The 17,427-nt window shown below is 39.4% G+C and overlaps 1 protein-coding gene across 1 annotated transcript in view; it reads left to right on the top strand.

The window, feature by feature from the left end:
• The window catches only part of LOC103773890 (cyclin-dependent kinase 13-like), a gene marked incomplete at its 3' end in the record, with an annotated part of 27,170 nt that extends 9,750 nt beyond the window's left edge, over window positions 1-17,420 (top strand). Inside the window, exons 4-12 of the mRNA XM_008941271.1 lie at window positions 1,327-1,516; window positions 4,003-4,059; window positions 6,669-6,770; window positions 6,899-6,976; window positions 9,101-9,217; window positions 10,229-10,360; window positions 12,581-12,786; window positions 15,706-16,263; window positions 17,330-17,420. Coding sequence (XP_008939519.1) covers window positions 1,327-1,516; window positions 4,003-4,059; window positions 6,669-6,770; window positions 6,899-6,976; window positions 9,101-9,217; window positions 10,229-10,360; window positions 12,581-12,786; window positions 15,706-16,263; window positions 17,330-17,420 — 1,531 coding nt within the window. The remainder of the gene's footprint in view (window positions 1-1,326; window positions 1,517-4,002; window positions 4,060-6,668; window positions 6,771-6,898; window positions 6,977-9,100; window positions 9,218-10,228; window positions 10,361-12,580; window positions 12,787-15,705; window positions 16,264-17,329) is intronic.
• Window positions 17,421-17,427: the final 7 nt, after the last annotated feature.

Here is a 17,427-nt window from a genome sequence, read left to right on the forward strand (position 1 = left end):
CACAGCAGAGTTTTGGTATTTCATGGCTCTCAATACTTCTTGCCCTTTGAAGTGGTGGGATTGGGTGATACCTGTTTGATTTACTTCCTGCTGCTGCTCCTCTGTACACACCAATTGGGGTATTTTATAGTTAGTGTGCTGCTTTCTCTGTGTAACTTACAGCAGCCCAAAGGACTAAAATTACAACAGTTATCCCTGCGTGTCTTATACAATGGCTTGTGGTGTAGCTGCTCTATGCTGATCTTTGGTACAAGTTTAACACTTGCTGTATGAGTAATCTTTTTTCTGTTTGTTAAATAGCAGATGGATTTAGCACTCTTTCTTCCTTTTCAGCTACTACGAAAGGAAACAAGTCAGTTCATTAGAATGTGACTCTGTGTGTGTACGTTCTGGCAAGCTGACTTGTTGTTGATCCAAGACTTCCACTAGCTTCTGAACTGAAACTTATTTAGGAACTAGAACCTGTAATGAGTTCTTGTTGGGCAGCATGTCTTTGAAATCTCTTCAGGGGAGGCCTTTGAAAATGGAAAGTAGACCCACTTGATTGTGGTTTCTGCATTGCCACCAGTGCTCTGCAGGGACTGCACTGCCTTCTCTGCCTCAGAGTTAAACAGAAGGGGAAAAAATACGTGCTGAACAGTAGATTGTATTGGGAGTGGTTGTGCTGGAGACTGGTTGTTAATGCTTTTGAAGGACTCAGCACTTTTCCTCTTTAAGGATAGTTCTATATCTCAAAGAGCCTTGGCTTTAATAGCTTTATTTGTGGAGTTACACAGGCTGATGAGAGATAAGACCAGGTTCTATTGTGCTTTATGTGGCAGCTTGGAATATGAACTCCCACCTTGGCAGAGCCGCTGTTGCTCGTAGGTTAGTTCTGCTTCCTCGTTTTGTCTCACAGCATTTTTAGTCTGAGAAGAGCAGCCTTATTTCTGACCCAATTCCACACTGAAAGCTTAGAAAAAATCAGTCACCAAATCATGACAGAAGAACTAATGCTGTACTTATTTTGTTTCTGGATTTCTCCCCAAACTTTACATAGGGAATATTAACTCAGTTTATATTTTGTTAAATAAAATGGGTGGAGGTTGAGAGCTCTAGGGAGAGTACAATTGTTTACATGAAAAAAGCAATTTTATGAAAATATATTTTATTGCACTGTTTCATTGTTATTGGACAGGAGGTACAGCTACAAACACTGCAGAAAATGTAAACAGTTGTGTAAAAAATACTTGCCACTTTCAAAAGTAGTGAGCAGCAATGCTTTGGACTGACATTGTATGACTATCTCTGTCTTGTTTCTCCTACCCTTTCCTTTTTTTTCCCTAGGTGCATTTTACCTGGTATTTGAATATATGGACCATGACTTGATGGGACTGCTAGAATCTGGTTTGGTTCATTTTAATGAAAATCATATTAAATCTTTTATGAGACAGCTGATGGAAGGCTTGGCCTATTGTCATAAGAAGAACTTTTTGCACAGAGATATCAAGTGTTCAAATATTCTACTAAATAATAGGTATGGATGTTACTTAAAGTATGTAAAAATGTTGTATGTTCACATCTTAAAGTCTTTGTCTTAATCTTCACAGTTAACCTCCTTTAAGTCATTAGCAAAAGGGTTTCTTTAGGTTGCCTAGTTTCTTTAAAATCAGTTATAAAATACTAATCTGGTCATGTTACTGCTTAACAATGCATCCTGCAATTGATTGTTAAACAGCAGGATTAAAACTTGGATCTTTTAGCTTAGAGTATGGGGAAAAATTTTCTGAGTTACTAAAACAAAATTTTAGGACAGAAGCGTTTGACGTGCATTCTTTTTGCCATCTCATTTCAAGATGAAGTGTGGCTGGACAGGTTCTTAGTGACATAGTCCTGAGGTCCTTGTCTTATCACTCAGGATAATGCTTTAAAAGAACAATCAATCAGACCCGTTCAAACATGTTTTGGTTTGCAGTTATAGCCACAATCAGATGGGGAGAAGAATTTGCATCTTACTACTTTAACCACTTGCAATCACAAATTATATTAGTGAACATGCTTTTGTTCAGTTTCACAGCAGCACATAAAAAGCCTGTGTGAAGATTGTGGGTAACTTTTGTACAGTACTGTTGTTCATCACATCCAGCAGTATTAAACCCAGGGAGCAACTCTAAGAGTGAGGTTTAGAACAGGAGAAAAAAAAAAAAGAGTATCTTTATAAAGCAGGTAGTCACCCTCCGGGATTTCTTGTCACAGGAGGTTTTTCTGGGTAATGTCAGGAGATTCAAAAAGGTGAGACACATTCATGGATGGGATCATTAGCACCTGCTAAAGGGAATAGACAGGAATACCTGTCTGGGCATCCTTTACACAGTGATTCTGGGTGGTGGTTAAGTAGGATAGGAGTACAACAAGCCCCAAAGGGAGCAGGTTCACATGTTCTCCCTGAAAATTTACTGCTTCTGTTGGAGACAAAATACTGGGCAAAATGGATCAAGGGTCTCTTGGTAGGGCCCTAGTTGTATTCCAGCTTTCTCCTGCTTAAATTTTCCATTTTTTCCTCTGACTGTTATAAACAGAGATGACTGTTTTCAGCTCTGGCTCCCGATCGTGCCAGGTCGATACAGACTCTCCAACAGATGTACGTGCACATGCCTCCACATCACTCACTGTGCCCACACACCCAGTCTGGCTGCCCTGCCCATCTCCAGTGGTGGCTGGTGCTGTCTCTGCACCTTGGGGAATTCAGAAGCTGAGGTGTAACCTGGCAGTGGAGAAGGGAGCACTATGGTAGAGGTGGAGCTTTCTCTGTGTGCTGTAACCTCTCCAATGTGGGATACAGATTTTTTATTTTTTTTTTTCCCCCTAGGGTATTTTTTGAGCATCCTTAGACATTTCCACTGAAGAAGAAAAAGTTGATAGTTGGTCTGAATAATTTTAAGTGACTGTTTCTAAAATCTCATTACCAGTTACAGCCTGAAGCCCAACATTATGGATGATCTATCTTCTAGATACACAACTTAAATGTCTTTGTTCAAAAATTCATTGATCTTCCACAAATGCTCTCTCTGAGGAGTAGCCATGTAAAATTGAGGGGAACATTTCTTTGTTTATGGAGGTTCTGCAAGTGTTACAGCAATTCCGAGCACACATCTGAGTGGAAACTATTACTTGTATGTTTATTATCACACAGTGGTCATTCTTATGCACATCAGAAAGTCTTGCCCTAATTCAATAATTTAAAATTTATTGGAAAGTGACATTTGAATGTATTAGAAGGTGACAGGAGTTTTAAAAGCTTGTAAGTACATAAACCCAAAAAGCCCATGTAACGTTCCAACATTCCTTTCACGTATCATAGAAGCTTGCAGATGGCTTTCTGTTTAAATCATCCAGACTTTATGGATGATGGGGGCTTCTGGCCATTGAGCCATGCCTCTCAGCCATGGAAACTGCCAGGCAAAGAGCTCTGTATCTGCTGCTCTTCCCCTCATACATGGGAAAACTCAAGAAGGGGTTAGAGGTGGTGTAATTCAGCAAGCTGTCTGCTGGCAAAAATAGAAGCCCTTATCAGGTCGGTGACCCTGATTTAAATTCTGTATTTAAACTTTACAAGAGCAGAGCAGGACTTTGATGGCTTCCTAGAAGGAAGTATGAGTGCTGACAGTTGTTTGCTGTACAAATGCTTATGCTAGCAGTAGGGCATGAGAAAATAGCAGCCTCCTCCCTCCGTTTGTTTCCTGCAGTTAATGATTCAAATACTTGACAGTGTACATCTAAATTTTAACTTAACATCCCGTGGTGTAGGTGCCATTTGATGAACATACCTAATTTTGCTTACTTGTCTTTGCCATTAGTGTATTTGTTTACTGAAGAGATGCACAGATTGTGAGGCATTGCCTCCTCATTAATGTGGTTGGGTGAAGATCAGTTGCAGCTATCTCAAGCTCAAACTTTACCTGATTTTTGGGGAGGAAATCGAACAGGATTAACTTCTAAATAATTCTTTGCTTTTTCCACCAGAGGGCAGATAAAGCTTGCAGATTTTGGGCTTGCTCGGCTGTACAACTCTGAAGAGAGGTAAGATATAATGATACTGTGAAAAAGCATTCAGAGGTTTAACCTTTTTGCCTAACTCTTAAGTATTATGAGGGCCAGAAAAGAAGAGTGTTTTGTTTAGAGGAGATGTTATTGTGCTCTAATACAAGTAATTGCTTCAAAGAAGTGCATGTTGTCTTACACAGCACAAAACCACAGACCTCTCTTTGTGTAAGTGTATTGCTTTTCCAAGTGTCCTGGATAAATAACTGTAGAGAGTGGCCATATATTGATTGGAAATGAAGAGTTGCAATCCTAAGCAGGTTACATCAATATCTAGGTTTTTACTATTGGTTTCTGGTGCTGTAAACCTAAAGTATGTTCTTTCTATTAGTATACCTAGGAAAGTTTATTTAGGGAGAGCAAAATTTTTTGGCTGACACAAATTGGTATACAGTTTCTTTTCAATAAGCATTACTTTTGTGTAAGATTTAACCTTATATTTGAAGAGGTTCATTGTGTTCTTCAGGCAGTCAGTGCTGTTGAATCTGCTGGAAACAGAGATACAAGTTTTAATAAAAGTTATTCTGAAACTTCTTGTGACTTGTGCTTCTGTTGTTCTTGGCTTCGTTATGCTTGTGCTGCAGGAAGCAGGTGCACAGTTTTTATGATTAAGAACTTCAATATTTATATTGTAATGTCATGTGTTTGTGCTGTGGAACTGGATTTTCAGAATTCAGGCTGAATGTTCATTACAGCAGTATGTACATCAGGTGCCTGGTTACAAAGAATATTAACTACCTGATCTTACTTTGATTTTTTGCTTGCCTAATTTGGGAAATAATACCCATAATGTTAGCTTGATGAGCTTATTGTTCTCTCACAGAGCTCTGAGCTTGTTGAACCTGTTAGCATTAGTTTCACAGTCTTCTGAGCTGTTATTTCAGGAACAGATGCCTAAGTACAGTTATGAAAACTGTTGAATATAGTAGCAGGGTAATCTTAAGCAGTTGCTGAGTAATTAACTTTTGGTTTGGATGTCCTGATAATAAAAGGAATTGATGTCACCTTCTTTCTTTAACATGCACTCAACTCACGTTGTTATTTTTCTCTGGTTTACCTGGGGTTTTTTAGTGTCTGTTTTTAAATTAATTTAAATTTTGCTTGTAAAACTAACCATTCATTAAGAATTGAATGTTTGATAGTCCAGTGTCTTTTCAGTGTATATAACAGATCTTGCTATACATCAAAGAGCAACGTTATTACACCATTATATATAAATGAGACTAAAATTAAAAAATAATTAAGCTAGTTGAACTTGGGAGGATAATTAAAATCTCATTAGTAGATTTTTGATGGTTCTTTTGTCATTCATTTTCCTTCTGAGTAGCTTCTGACCTGTAGTAACAGATGTAATTAATGTATACCAACAAGTGTGTAATAGCTGCTGAATTAAATTAGTGTATTTTACATTTGTTTTATTGTTGTTCAGAATTACATACTTTTCAAAAGGGTACAGAATTTAGTAGAAGCACAATGGGGAGGAAATAAAAATTTAACTTTAAGCAAATTCCCATCAGTTGTTGTAGTTGTGCTTCTTTAAACATTACTCTGGTGAATTGAATATGTTTGGAGTAGGAGAGATGACAGATCGTGTAAGAAAACATCTGTTCAAATAAAGTACTGTATACTAATGTATATGAGTGGTGTATCTGTAGAGAAAGTCCATGCCATGTAAACATGTCATAGAGGAATGCTTGCTTCAGAGGTAAATATTATAAATGATGGGATTGAAATATTGTAAATGGTGGGATTGTTCCCAAAAACATACTACGTTTTAAAAATGAATTGAGGAGTTCCTTAATGGAAAAAAAGGTGTTTTTGCAGAAATGACACCTGGTACCACTGGATAAGTTATAAGACCTTATTAGAGTTAACAGTTCAAAGTCTGCACTTAATGTTACTGTTTTCTCTTTGGAGTTCCCTAGTGTTGGTAAGAGTGAATTAGAAAAATGGAGAAAATTTTGGGATCACCTGTAAGATGCTCTGGTTGAAACAAAACCTAACGTATGTTTTTTGCCTTCCATTCTGAACTGTTGATGCTGTATCTTGGCCTGTCCACAAAAAAAAGAAACCAACAACAACGAAAAAAAGCTATCTAAGATGGAAGAAATCCTTGCCTTAGTGTGAGGGTGGAAAGACTTATTTCCAGGGACCAAAACTTCTGGTTTGAGCTGTAGAGAATTAAAGCTGTTGAGAAATACAGGAAGATATTGGGAGTCTTCCAGGCTTTAGAATTGTTGAAGGATGTAGTTAAAGAAAAAGGCTTTGTCTCTTTGCTTCTCAGTGACATAGGGGAAAGTGCCTATTTTTTCTTCTTTTCAGAATGCTTGTAGAGGTACTGTATTAAGTATGCTAGCAATCAATAGCTGTCCAGAAATGACTGGTTTTATTCAAGCAGGTCATTAGCCTTAGTCAGTTGTGTTTGCTTTTGTGCAGTTGCAGCTTTGCAGGACTAAAATTAAGAAAAGGTTGTGACAGCTTGTACTGTTCTGAAACAACACCACAGAAGTAAAGTCCACAAAGTGTCACTGTTTCACCAATGAGATGGTAGGAAAATGATAGTCCTCTCTTTTTGCTCCCCCCAACAGCCGACCATATACCAACAAAGTTATTACATTATGGTATCGGCCTCCTGAACTTCTGCTTGGAGAAGAAAGGTACACGCCAGCTATCGATGTCTGGAGCTGTGGGTAAGAGTTTGGTACAGAAGTGTAGCAAGCATTAAAAAACAGGCCAAAAATAAATACTCAATATTCACTATTTCTATCAATCTGTATTGAAAGTCATAATGATGGGATTGTGCAAAACTGTTTTACAGCTGCATCCTGGGTGAACTTTTTACAAAAAAGCCAATATTTCAAGCAAATCAAGAACTTGCTCAACTGGAACTTATAAGGTAACTTGCAGGCACTACCAAATAGTAGGTGCATCATAAACCATCAGGTTTGGTTTTGTTAGTGTTAAAATCAGAGATAATGCACTGCAAACACTTACACATGCTCAGTTATCACCCTGAGTGAGATGTTAGAGGTTTTGAGGAGCATGTAAAGCAAGTGACTTGCTTGGACATGAAGAAGGGGGTTTTTTGTGAGTATTCTGTGATTCTAGCAATGTACAATTGACTAGTAAGAGGGTTTTTTGTAGAGCAGCTGGAGTTGCCTATTACTGAAGTTGTGAAGAGAGAGTAGTCAAAATGCCCATTATTTTTAAGATGATGTTGCAGCTTTCTTGCAACAAATTAAAATGAAAACATGGACAATAATAAGGAGAAGTGAGGTTTGGGAGGAGGAGGTACTTGGCATGCTACTGGCATTGAGTTCTTGTTTCAAGCCTTCCGCATACACTCCTGGACTCTGTTTTTGTGGAAATGTTTCTGTTCCCTTACAAACTTCCAGACACTTTATGGAGGCAAAATTGCTTTTTCTTTCCTTATCTCAATAAATCATAGAATGAAATAATCTGTAACTCAGTGGAACCAGAGCATCTGATTTTTTTTCCCTTTATTCAGCAAGCAAAACTTGCTCTTGATTCTGATATCGTAACTGACCTCCTAAGTGAGGAGAAGTCCTCTTCCTAGAAACATGGGAAAGAGGGTGTCCTACAAGATCTAATAGAACCTGAACAGTAAATGTTAACATTATTTCAAAAAATTAATAGCAAATATTGTTATATATAATATAAAAGTTATACGCAGAGATGTTTCTCAAAAAAAGCCAGTAGCATGATTCTGTGGAATGTGTTGTCAGCTGGCCTGAAAAAGCTTTAAAGAGGGTGCAAAGCATATTAGTGGTCACTCTCAGTTGTGGAATTTTTGCTTTTGAGCACTAGGTGGCAATGAAGCACATCACCGTGCAGTCATTTGAAGTTTTTTTTATTTTGTGTTTTGCATTTGGTGCAGCAAACTAAAACTTTGTGCTTTCCTTCTGCTGGAAGCCTCTGGTTTTAGCTCATTTTTCATCTTCACTGATGCTATGCATTTTTGGCAGTTTAAATGTAATATATCAATTTTATCAGCCTCTCTACCACCATCATGTTACAGTCAACAATTCTACATCTCTCCTTTCTAACTTCTATGTTCAAAGTTAGAGCTGAAGTAAATCATCATAGGAACAGATACATTTATTATTTTTCTTTTCCCTCTGAAAGTTACATACCAGTCAGATTGGTTTGTACAACATTCAGGGCTTAATAAGTTATTAGGTCTTGTGCAGTAACCATATATCTCATATTTATGATAATTTATATCTCATAAGTGGGAGGGGTAAACTCGGGAAATCTGTTTGCAAAATGTCCTTTTATGACTGGCTGCATCAGAGTTTGCAATCTTGCATGTACAGTAAAATGCCTCTTTAGTTCTGCTTGGAAGTGTGGAGCTGGTTGACCTGTGTTTAGCCATCCTCAGTAGGACAAAGTGGGTAGGGATGGAGGGGGAGAAATAGGACTCTGAGCAACTTCATTTGTGGAGATAGATATGGCTTGAGACCTAAAACTTGTAACTGAAGTAAAAAACATCCAGGTTTTCTAGTGGTTGGATCTTGCTTCTACCCTGAGGCTTTACTGCGTTCCCCCTCACCTTGTGTCTTCATTGTCAACAAAATTCTGAGTGAGAAGTGCTTTTTCAGCATTTGGTGTATATTTCTTCACTGGTGTTGGGAGCTAAGAACATAAAAGTTAATTAGCACATTAAGCCTGGGCTATCTAGTTCTCCAAGTCTGGAGTACTGTCCAGACATGGTTCAGTTTTTTGAAACGTTTGTGTGGGGATGCCTGGGGTGAGGTGAGGCAGAACCAGCAGACTTCTTAAAGTAAGCTTAGTCTGTGCAGGGTGATTACCTCTCATAGGCAATTCACCATTATTTAGTGGTGTTGGGCATTGGACAGTAGAGAAATTTTAGATAAAAGAACCTGAACATTAAAATATAAAATTTTTTGTATTCATTGTATGTGCAAGAGTAAAATGACAGCTGTGCTCACTTGTGGTTTTGGATCTCATGCCCTTTTTTCCCTTCTTTTTTGTACAGCCGAATTTGTGGGAGTCCTTGTCCAGCAGTGTGGCCTGATGTTATAAAATTAGCTTATTTCAACACAATGAAACCAAAGAAGCAGTATCGTCGAAAGCTGAGAGAAGAGTTTGCTTTGTAAGGATGAAGAATTAATTTAGTCAGCTGTAATAACCTTACGTTTTCCTGGAGACTTTATGAACTTCATTATTTTCTGGAGAGTGAACATAGATTAATTGTAAAGAAAAATGACTTTAGGTTCTTATCCTTCCCATGATACCCACAGAGCTTGTATTAACCCTTGTTTAATAGGCACTTCAAGGAGAGGGAAGGCAGCCCTAAAATTTCAGCCAGGTGTCAGCTTTCACCTAAGGAAACATTTGTTTTCTGTGACTGGTACACCTGCTTGTTGTCCATGTACAAAAAACAGCTCAGAGCACTTAATTGGTTTTTACTGGGACAACTGACTACAGCTAAATATGTCGTCTGGTTAACATTACAGTCTTCTGGGCCATAAATTCATCCAGCACAGAGCAGTTATCTGAACCATGTATTCTAAAGTACTACCACTGGACTGGGGTTTGTGCAAATATTGCACGTGAAAGTTATGGAAAACAGCTGTAACCTTATTTTAAAGGGTTTATTCTCCTTCTGTTACTGTGGGTTTCAGGAGAGATGTCACCCTGTTTGTATTGATGAGGCCTATCTTTAAAGTAGTACTATTACTATTCACAGACCAATCAAAAACTGCAGAACCCTGGGTGCTAAATTCCAAAGTATAAAGTAACAATATAGTTTTGGCTTAAAAAGATGTGTGTGGTTTGCTTTGGTTGGGGATTTTATTGTTTGGTTTTGTTTTCTTGGGGTTTGACTTGTTTTGGGGTGGGTTTTGTTTTTGGTAAGAGCAATGTTTGAAGCAATTTAACAAGGGAAGCAAAGAAAGCTTGGGTTACATGCTTGAGAGGGAGCAAAAGGTGGAGTTTACCTCTGCCTCTTGCTACCAGGATCACGCCGTGAGTGGGTTTCATTAGGCTGTTGTCTGAGGACTTAATCCGTTATTTTTGGAAGGGGTCTGTTTATTGCAGCTTTGCAGAGAAGTGTGATTCCGAATCAAACCGTGCTGCTTTTCTCCCCCCTGCTGTCCTGTAGCATCCCCCCTGCTGCACTCGATTTGTTCGATTACATGCTTGCTCTGGACCCCAGCAAGCGCTGCACGGCCGAGCAGGCGCTTCAGTGCGAGTTCCTGCGAGACGTGGAGCCCGCCAAAATGCCTCCCCCAGAGTAAGTCGTGTCCCTTGGGCAACGGCCCTTCCCTCCACAGGACCTGAACGTGCACTGAGTTCTGGAAGCATGTTGTGTTTCATTTAAAGTAGAGAGTGGCACAACAAAACCACTGATACCTAGAGTTTGGTGATTCTGCACTAGAACGCCCCTGCAGCTCCATGGCTCGTACACCAGGGTAGCAGTGCTTGTGAGGATCTGAGAGCTGGTTCACTTGTTATTCCTAGAACTAGTTATGAGTTAGTACCTTTAAAAAAAATACTCTATATGAATGTTTCTAATGTTGAAAAAACATCATTTCCTTTTTATCTCTGTTTATCAGTGTCTACTTTTTCCAAGGGTTTTGAGGTCCTCCATGAATCTGAATTGCCTTCTTTGATGGTAGAATGACACTGGGTATAGAATTCTGCAAAGGTACCTGAGTGCTAAAGTGAAATATCATAACTCATTTACTGTGCCAGATGAGATTCCTACCAGTTTCACAGGCAGGAGAAGGGAAATACTTTGTGCAGAGCCTTTCCTGTTTTTGTTTGTTTGTTTGTTTTGTTTTTTTTCTGAGAGGAAATGTATTGTAATGGCCAGTAGAGTTTTTGCAGTGACTTAATTGTCTTTCTAATCAGTACAAATCATACTGGAAGGAGCCCTGAGGAAAACAACGAAAAGATATTACAGAATCTGCAGGTTTCATTCTTCCCTCAAGATAGCTGTCAAAACGTAGAACATTTAATATTGTTTGAGTAAATTATACCTTCAAGGAAGCCTGTACTGACTTCATTTAAATTAATTACCCACTGGGAAAAATGTTTGAGTGCTATCTAAGAATTTTATTAAAAATCTTTCAAGACTTACCTGTTACATACTTGCAGCTGTTACTCGTGTTCCTGGTACATGAGGCCAAGAGGTTTCATTGCCTGAATGTGACCATATCACTGACTATCAGTAATCAGCACTCTTAGGCTATTCACTAAAATTTCAGAAGCACTTGTACAGCTTGTTGGTTATGTGCATTTTAAAGTTACTGAAGGGCAAGAAATGTGGGGTTTTTTTTTCAGGGGCTTGGTTGTGCATTCATTCTAGAAGCTGATTTATGGAAATTTAAAGAAAACTAGTTGTTGGTGTCCTTTTAAAAATTCAGAGGAACCACACTCACTTCTGACAAAGCGTTGACTGTTCTCTTGCAAGACTGAAGTTCTGCTTTGGGAAGAAGCAGCTGTTCATTCAAAGAAAAGGATGTGCTGACTGCAGTGACTGTAGGATACCTCTCACAATGAGTTCTCACTGGCTTCCAGTTGCTTTTGACTAAATACTTGCCAGGGTTTTGACCTGGTATGCGGAGAGGGAGAGTAAAGGAAGCAGTTGGAATGATTGCCTTTCCAGTGGCTCTCATCATCTGTCACCTAATTTTTCCCTGTCCACGGGTGAAGGGACTACTCAGACAGTTACTAGTAGGGAATATGAAAACAGAAGGCACCATTTTGACTGTGTATCTCAGTATTTCCATTACGTGTGGGATGGGTGTCTCTGTTCCTCAGGAAGTCAGAATTAGGATGCCTGCAGTTAGGACCAGTAATGGGAGGACAGAACTGCGGGCAGATGACTTCCTTTGCCTCTGCTTTTGTATCTATCTTAAACGACTGAGATATCCTTTGTTCCTCCTACCATCCTAACTTTGCTAGTGCTGAGTACTCTTTATTCTTGAAACTTTTCTTCCCCTACTTCCTTGGTTCTTTGCTGTACAGTTATGAATACTAAATAGCAATGTCTGTTACTGTGGGTGAATACTTGAACTCATGAAGCAGTAGTACTTTTACAAGGGGACAAAAGAAATTGATAACTCTTGTTATCTGTTACTCTGCAAATTCTGTTTTATAGCAAGTGTGCAGCTCTTTGATGTCTTGGATTACAAAATATGGGGCTCTGCAGAAGTACAAATGCAAGAATTGATTCTCATGTTAAGATGCATGTTCCTGTTTTCTGCCAGAAGGACCTGTGCTTCTGAAACAGGCAATCAATGAAGAGATTTCAGCCAGAAAAAAAAGCAGATCTGAGATTTAGCTGGCTTTGGGTGTTTTCTGATGTATTTCTGAGTTCCAGTAGGTCCACCTTTGAAAAGTTACATTATATATAATTTGAGTGTTTATTTTACCAACTTGTTTAATTACTTTTTTTTTTTTAAATAATACTGGGATAAAACTGATAATCTCTAACCATTCTTTGCAGCCTTCCTTTGTGGCAGGATTGCCATGAGCTGTGGAGTAAGAAGCGCAGAAGACAGAAGCAGATGGGCATGACTGATGACTCAACAGCAGCTAAAGTCCCTAGGAAGGATCTGTCTCTAGGCATGGATGAGAGCAGAACCAACACCCCACAAGGCATGCAAACTTCTTCCCAACTCAAAACTCAGGGCAGCTCTAGTGTAGCACTTGGTCAGTAATATTTTCAGTTCTTACAATTACCTTCTACTTGGATTGCACCTCTAGAAATTTTAGGTGTTATTCGCAGAGTACTGACGTCTCCTGGATTCTTGAGGGAGGAACAGTATTGTAAGTTAAATCTTTGTTACAAAATTTACCTTTGCTTTTGGAAGCCAGGTATTCTTTTTAAGTTTTACTTAATTTTTCAATCTGGTTGGAGCAACCACCTTGCTCTGTATTGTGAAGGGATTTTTATCTCATCTATATTTCTTCTGTAATCCTACTAGCCAGCTGCTGCTCTTCCTCACAGTCTCTGTAGGCTGGAGGAGCTTTATTGGTATTGATGAACTGATCAGAAAGCAGAATTTAGAACAATCATCACTTCAAATGAAACATGTTCTCTCTGCATGTTATGTCAGACTTCAGCTTTCCTTTAGCAGTTTCCTTTAGCAGTTGAGCAGAGTTGTAAAAAAAAACCCAAACAAACAAAAAAACCCCACCACTAAACCAACAAAACCATAAAACCTGGTATGACAAGAAGTAGCTATTTCTGTAGATTGTGCAGCCATTAATTCTGAAACTTCAATTGAATTCTGAAATTCCAGTTTTAGGAATATAATATAATAAGTAATGTTTTCCTACGTGGACACCATTTTAGATACTCAGCTGTTTGGTGATAGTTCCCTCATAATATGCATAGAGTTACAATAACAAATGGATACCTGATAAGATTAACTGTAGACCATTTTTGGTTGTGCAAAGTGACTATAAATCCAGTAGCACTGATACAGGAGTTTAGCTGAAGAAAACCAGTAAATGCATTCACAGGGCCTGAAAATTCTTTAATAGTAACTACCTTGAATCAACTCTTCATTTAACAATAGAGCAGAATTCCAAATACTGTGTGCAAAGATATATAGAAAGTAGTTCTTATTTTATTGCAATTTATTGACTCTTGCTCCTGTTCATCCTGTTTGTCACTAAGCACCAGCTGTGAGCTTCTGCCACTCCGTATGTTTAGGCTGAAGTTTTGGCAGCATTTTTAAGTATGACTTTCTGTAGCCCTTAAAATCTTTTCCCCTGCAAATGAAAATTGTGTGGAAGTTTAAAGAGTCCAAAAAATAGTAGTTATTTCCTTTTGTCACAGGTAACCTAATGAGAGATTACTGTTAGTCATTAATACCAACCATGTAAAATAAGCTAGATAAATAGAGAAGGATTGATTCAGACCTATATTGCTGTCTGCCCATAGCTGCAGAGAAAAATATACCTAGGTAGAAAAGACAACAATTTAATTTTTAGTGGAGCTTAGAGAGTTTAGCATAGAAGTGTTTTTTGTGTTAAGGAAAACACTTCTGGATGCTATAACGCACCTTAGATAATATCATCAATAAGGCCCACTAGAGAACTCCATGTACAAATGTACACTTTAAACAAAGTTGTTGCATTTGTTTCTGAGCACCCCAAAGGAAGAGGTTAAAAAAAAAAATGTTTGTGTTCTGATTCATGAATGAGACCCCTGGTTATTGCATCTTACAATTTAACAGGAGCTATGCAGGGCTCAGTAATTCTGTTCTGGTAGGAACTGCCAAGTTTCCCAGAATACAGTTTGCCTCTGGAATTAAATTGAAACTAACCAAGGAGTATGGTATAGGTAGATCTGACATTTTTCAGCTGAATTTTCACTGAGAATCTGAGATAAGTTTGAGTCTTGAGCATACCATCCTCAGATGTTACAAAACCAACTGTTGAACATGACGTTTGAGTGAGAGCCAGCAGTACAGGGCATTACAAATGTTCGTGGTTTTTTTTTCTGTACTGCCCAATAGAAGGTGGTTTTGTTTTTATATTTATATGAATACATAAAACTGTTAAGTCCCTGGATCCTGCCTGAGTAGATTCCAAGTGCTTGTATCCTGGTGCACATCCACAAGTAAGGTAATGGGTTGTAGCTTTTGCAGCACCTTCTGCCTGTGCTGCTTGTGGTCTTGCAGGGCAAATATGTTTTTTTTCTGTGTGTGACTTTTTTCAGGTATGACTTAAAATCTGCTATGAGGTAATCTATTGCTGAATTAGCAGAATGGCAGGAAAAAAAGAAGATAGAATGTGTTTCAGCTGATCTGGGTTGAAAAAAATCAGGGCTCTGCCAGCACAGTCACACACAATTATTTTTTAGTTTTCAATTACTTTTTTCTTTGTCACCTACTCAAAGGGCATGTTGAAATCCATGCCACTTCAAAATAAAGTGCTACGATGGGTGTTTGAAACTAAGAAACCTCTCTGATATTCTGACTTCCTTATTCATATTCCCCATCATCATCATCATAATCTCCTCTTACTTATGGCTGGTTCCATTTCATTGAACAAATTTTGTATCATCACAAACCTACATTTTCCTTCTATTCAGTGATAGACTTCTTGTCCTTCAAACTCAGCATTTACTTTTGCATTTATGCCACTAGCTTCTGGGTCACCTGGAGCCTGGTCACTTGAGCAGGTGTTAGGATCCAGATGCTGAGTTTGAATGGGCCAGACTATGACTGGAAATGCATTTTGCAGATGGGCTCTTTTTAAGAGAGGGATGTGGTGTGTCAATGGTAGGAAATTTTTGTGGGGACTGGAAATCTCATGGCTGCCTGAAGCTGGTGGCCTTAAACCCCAGCTTAGCTGGATTGTGGAAAATTGAGCTCGAGCTTGGTATCTCTCATCTGTCCAAGTGTGTATGCACACCCCTTAGAAGTCACTTTATGTTGGATCTTACCATGTCTTACTCCCCCAAAGGCAGTTCATATGTGTAAAAGCATTCCATTTTTATGTTGTTCAACCCCATGCTTTGCCAGTTGTGTCAGCTGTGTTAGATTAGTCATATTTTTGAGCTTCTGAAATGTGCCAGTTCTGAATGATACTTAAAAAACCCTTTTTTGTCTTTAGCAAAAACAAGCACTGGACAGCAGTTAAACCAGAATGAAGTGGCAATCCTGCTAAACCTGCTACAGTCTAAAACAAGCGTTAGTTTGGCACAGTTTGCCCAAATGTTGAATATTAAGGTAAACCCAGAGACTCAGCAGCAACTAAATAAAATAAATCTTCCTGCTGGAATTTTGTCAGCAGGTGAAAAACAGTCAGAACAGCAGCAGCAGCCGCCGCCTCCACCACTGCCGCCGGAGCAGGAGCCCCTAAAACAGCCACCGGCCACGCAGCCTCCTGTGCCACCTGCTCAGCTGGGTCAGCCCAAAGCTGAGGCGGACGCTGCCCAGGCAGCTGTACAGAGTGCTTTTGCTGTTCTCTTGTCCCAGTTAATAAAGGCTCAACAAACAAAGCAAAAAGATTTTGCCTCGGAGGAGAAGGAAAACGGATCAGGCACTGAAGCGTCGCTACCGCTGCGGCAGCCTCCGGAGCCCAGCACTCCTGCCTCTGTCAGCCGGGAGGACGTGGAGTCGCCAGCACCCGGCTACCCGCACCTCATCAAGTCACTGTACACGTCTGCAGGTACTGGGGGCCTTTATTGCTGACCTGGGGCAGTGGAGACGTAGCAGCTTGCCCAGAGCTAACCTGTTAACCATAGGAGTCTCTGCGAGTATAGGAGGGGTGGGGTGATGGAGTTGAGTCTGCCACACTTTGCCTCTGGATCGCAGGATTTTGTGTCTTACTGTACCAGGTGCCTTGCAGAGAGAGCAAAAGATGATCCTCACTCTGAGGTACACAAGTAGCAGCAGTGTTTCTGATGAAACAGTCACATAGATCATTATTCCTGGGGTTTGACGTTTTCTTAGTGGTGTGTGTGGTGGAGAAGACATCTTCTCTACCAGATTCATGGGTGGAATTTCCAAGGTTGACTGTGTGTTTAGATAAACCCTGTTTTGGAGTGAGGGTATTTTTGGTTTTAGTGCTGACTAGATCAATTCTTAGTAATAATTCTGTAGGTGGTTACCCATAGCTGTCACCAACACGTGGTTGAGGGTTTGTTTTGGGATGTAGTAGTGGCTTCCTTAGTCTTTGCAAAGTTTAGAGCTCTATTGTTGATCTTTTTGGATTGCTATTTCAATTTTATTATACGGTGGTTTATTTATTGCTCTGTGGCAGCTTTGAAAGAAATATTGTGAAATGGTTTGGGTGTGTTTTTTGATTTTATTTTTTTTGGGGGGTGATGGGTTTTTTGTTCACGTTTTTGTTTAACCTTAAGTTTTGCTGTTCCCTGTAGGGTGGCCTTTTGTCCCGTAAGACTTTGATACTTATTTGCAAATATTTCCTGATCCCTCTTTGAATTTCCTAGTGTTAGTGTAGCTTGTGTATTGTTTTGGGTTTTTTTAAGGAGCTTGTACCATTTTTCTCAAAGCACTTGCCTGGTAATCTTGCTTTGAGAAGAAACCTGCACTGCCCTCCTGAGGCAAACGAGCTGCTGCCTTCTCCAAAATAATTTAACTACCAATAAATTTAATAAGTTAATGAGAGTTGGGTTAACAAACCTCTGCATTGTTGCAGGAAAGAGACCTCTTCTTTCTGCTGTCGTGGTTGTATATTTTCATTCCAAAGCTGCTCTTTCTCACCTGCCTAGGTCCAGAGGATTTGGTCAGGCAGTCGGAGATGAGGCTCCTGAGCCGAACGCCCGAGCAGGAGCGCCCGCGGATCTTGCCCCCAGACCAGCGGCCCCCG

Source organism: Merops nubicus, unplaced genomic scaffold, assembly GCF_000691845.1.
Source record: "Merops nubicus isolate BGI_N331 unplaced genomic scaffold, ASM69184v1 scaffold11325, whole genome shotgun sequence".
NCBI classification, from domain to species: domain Eukaryota; kingdom Metazoa; phylum Chordata; class Aves; order Coraciiformes; family Meropidae; genus Merops; species Merops nubicus.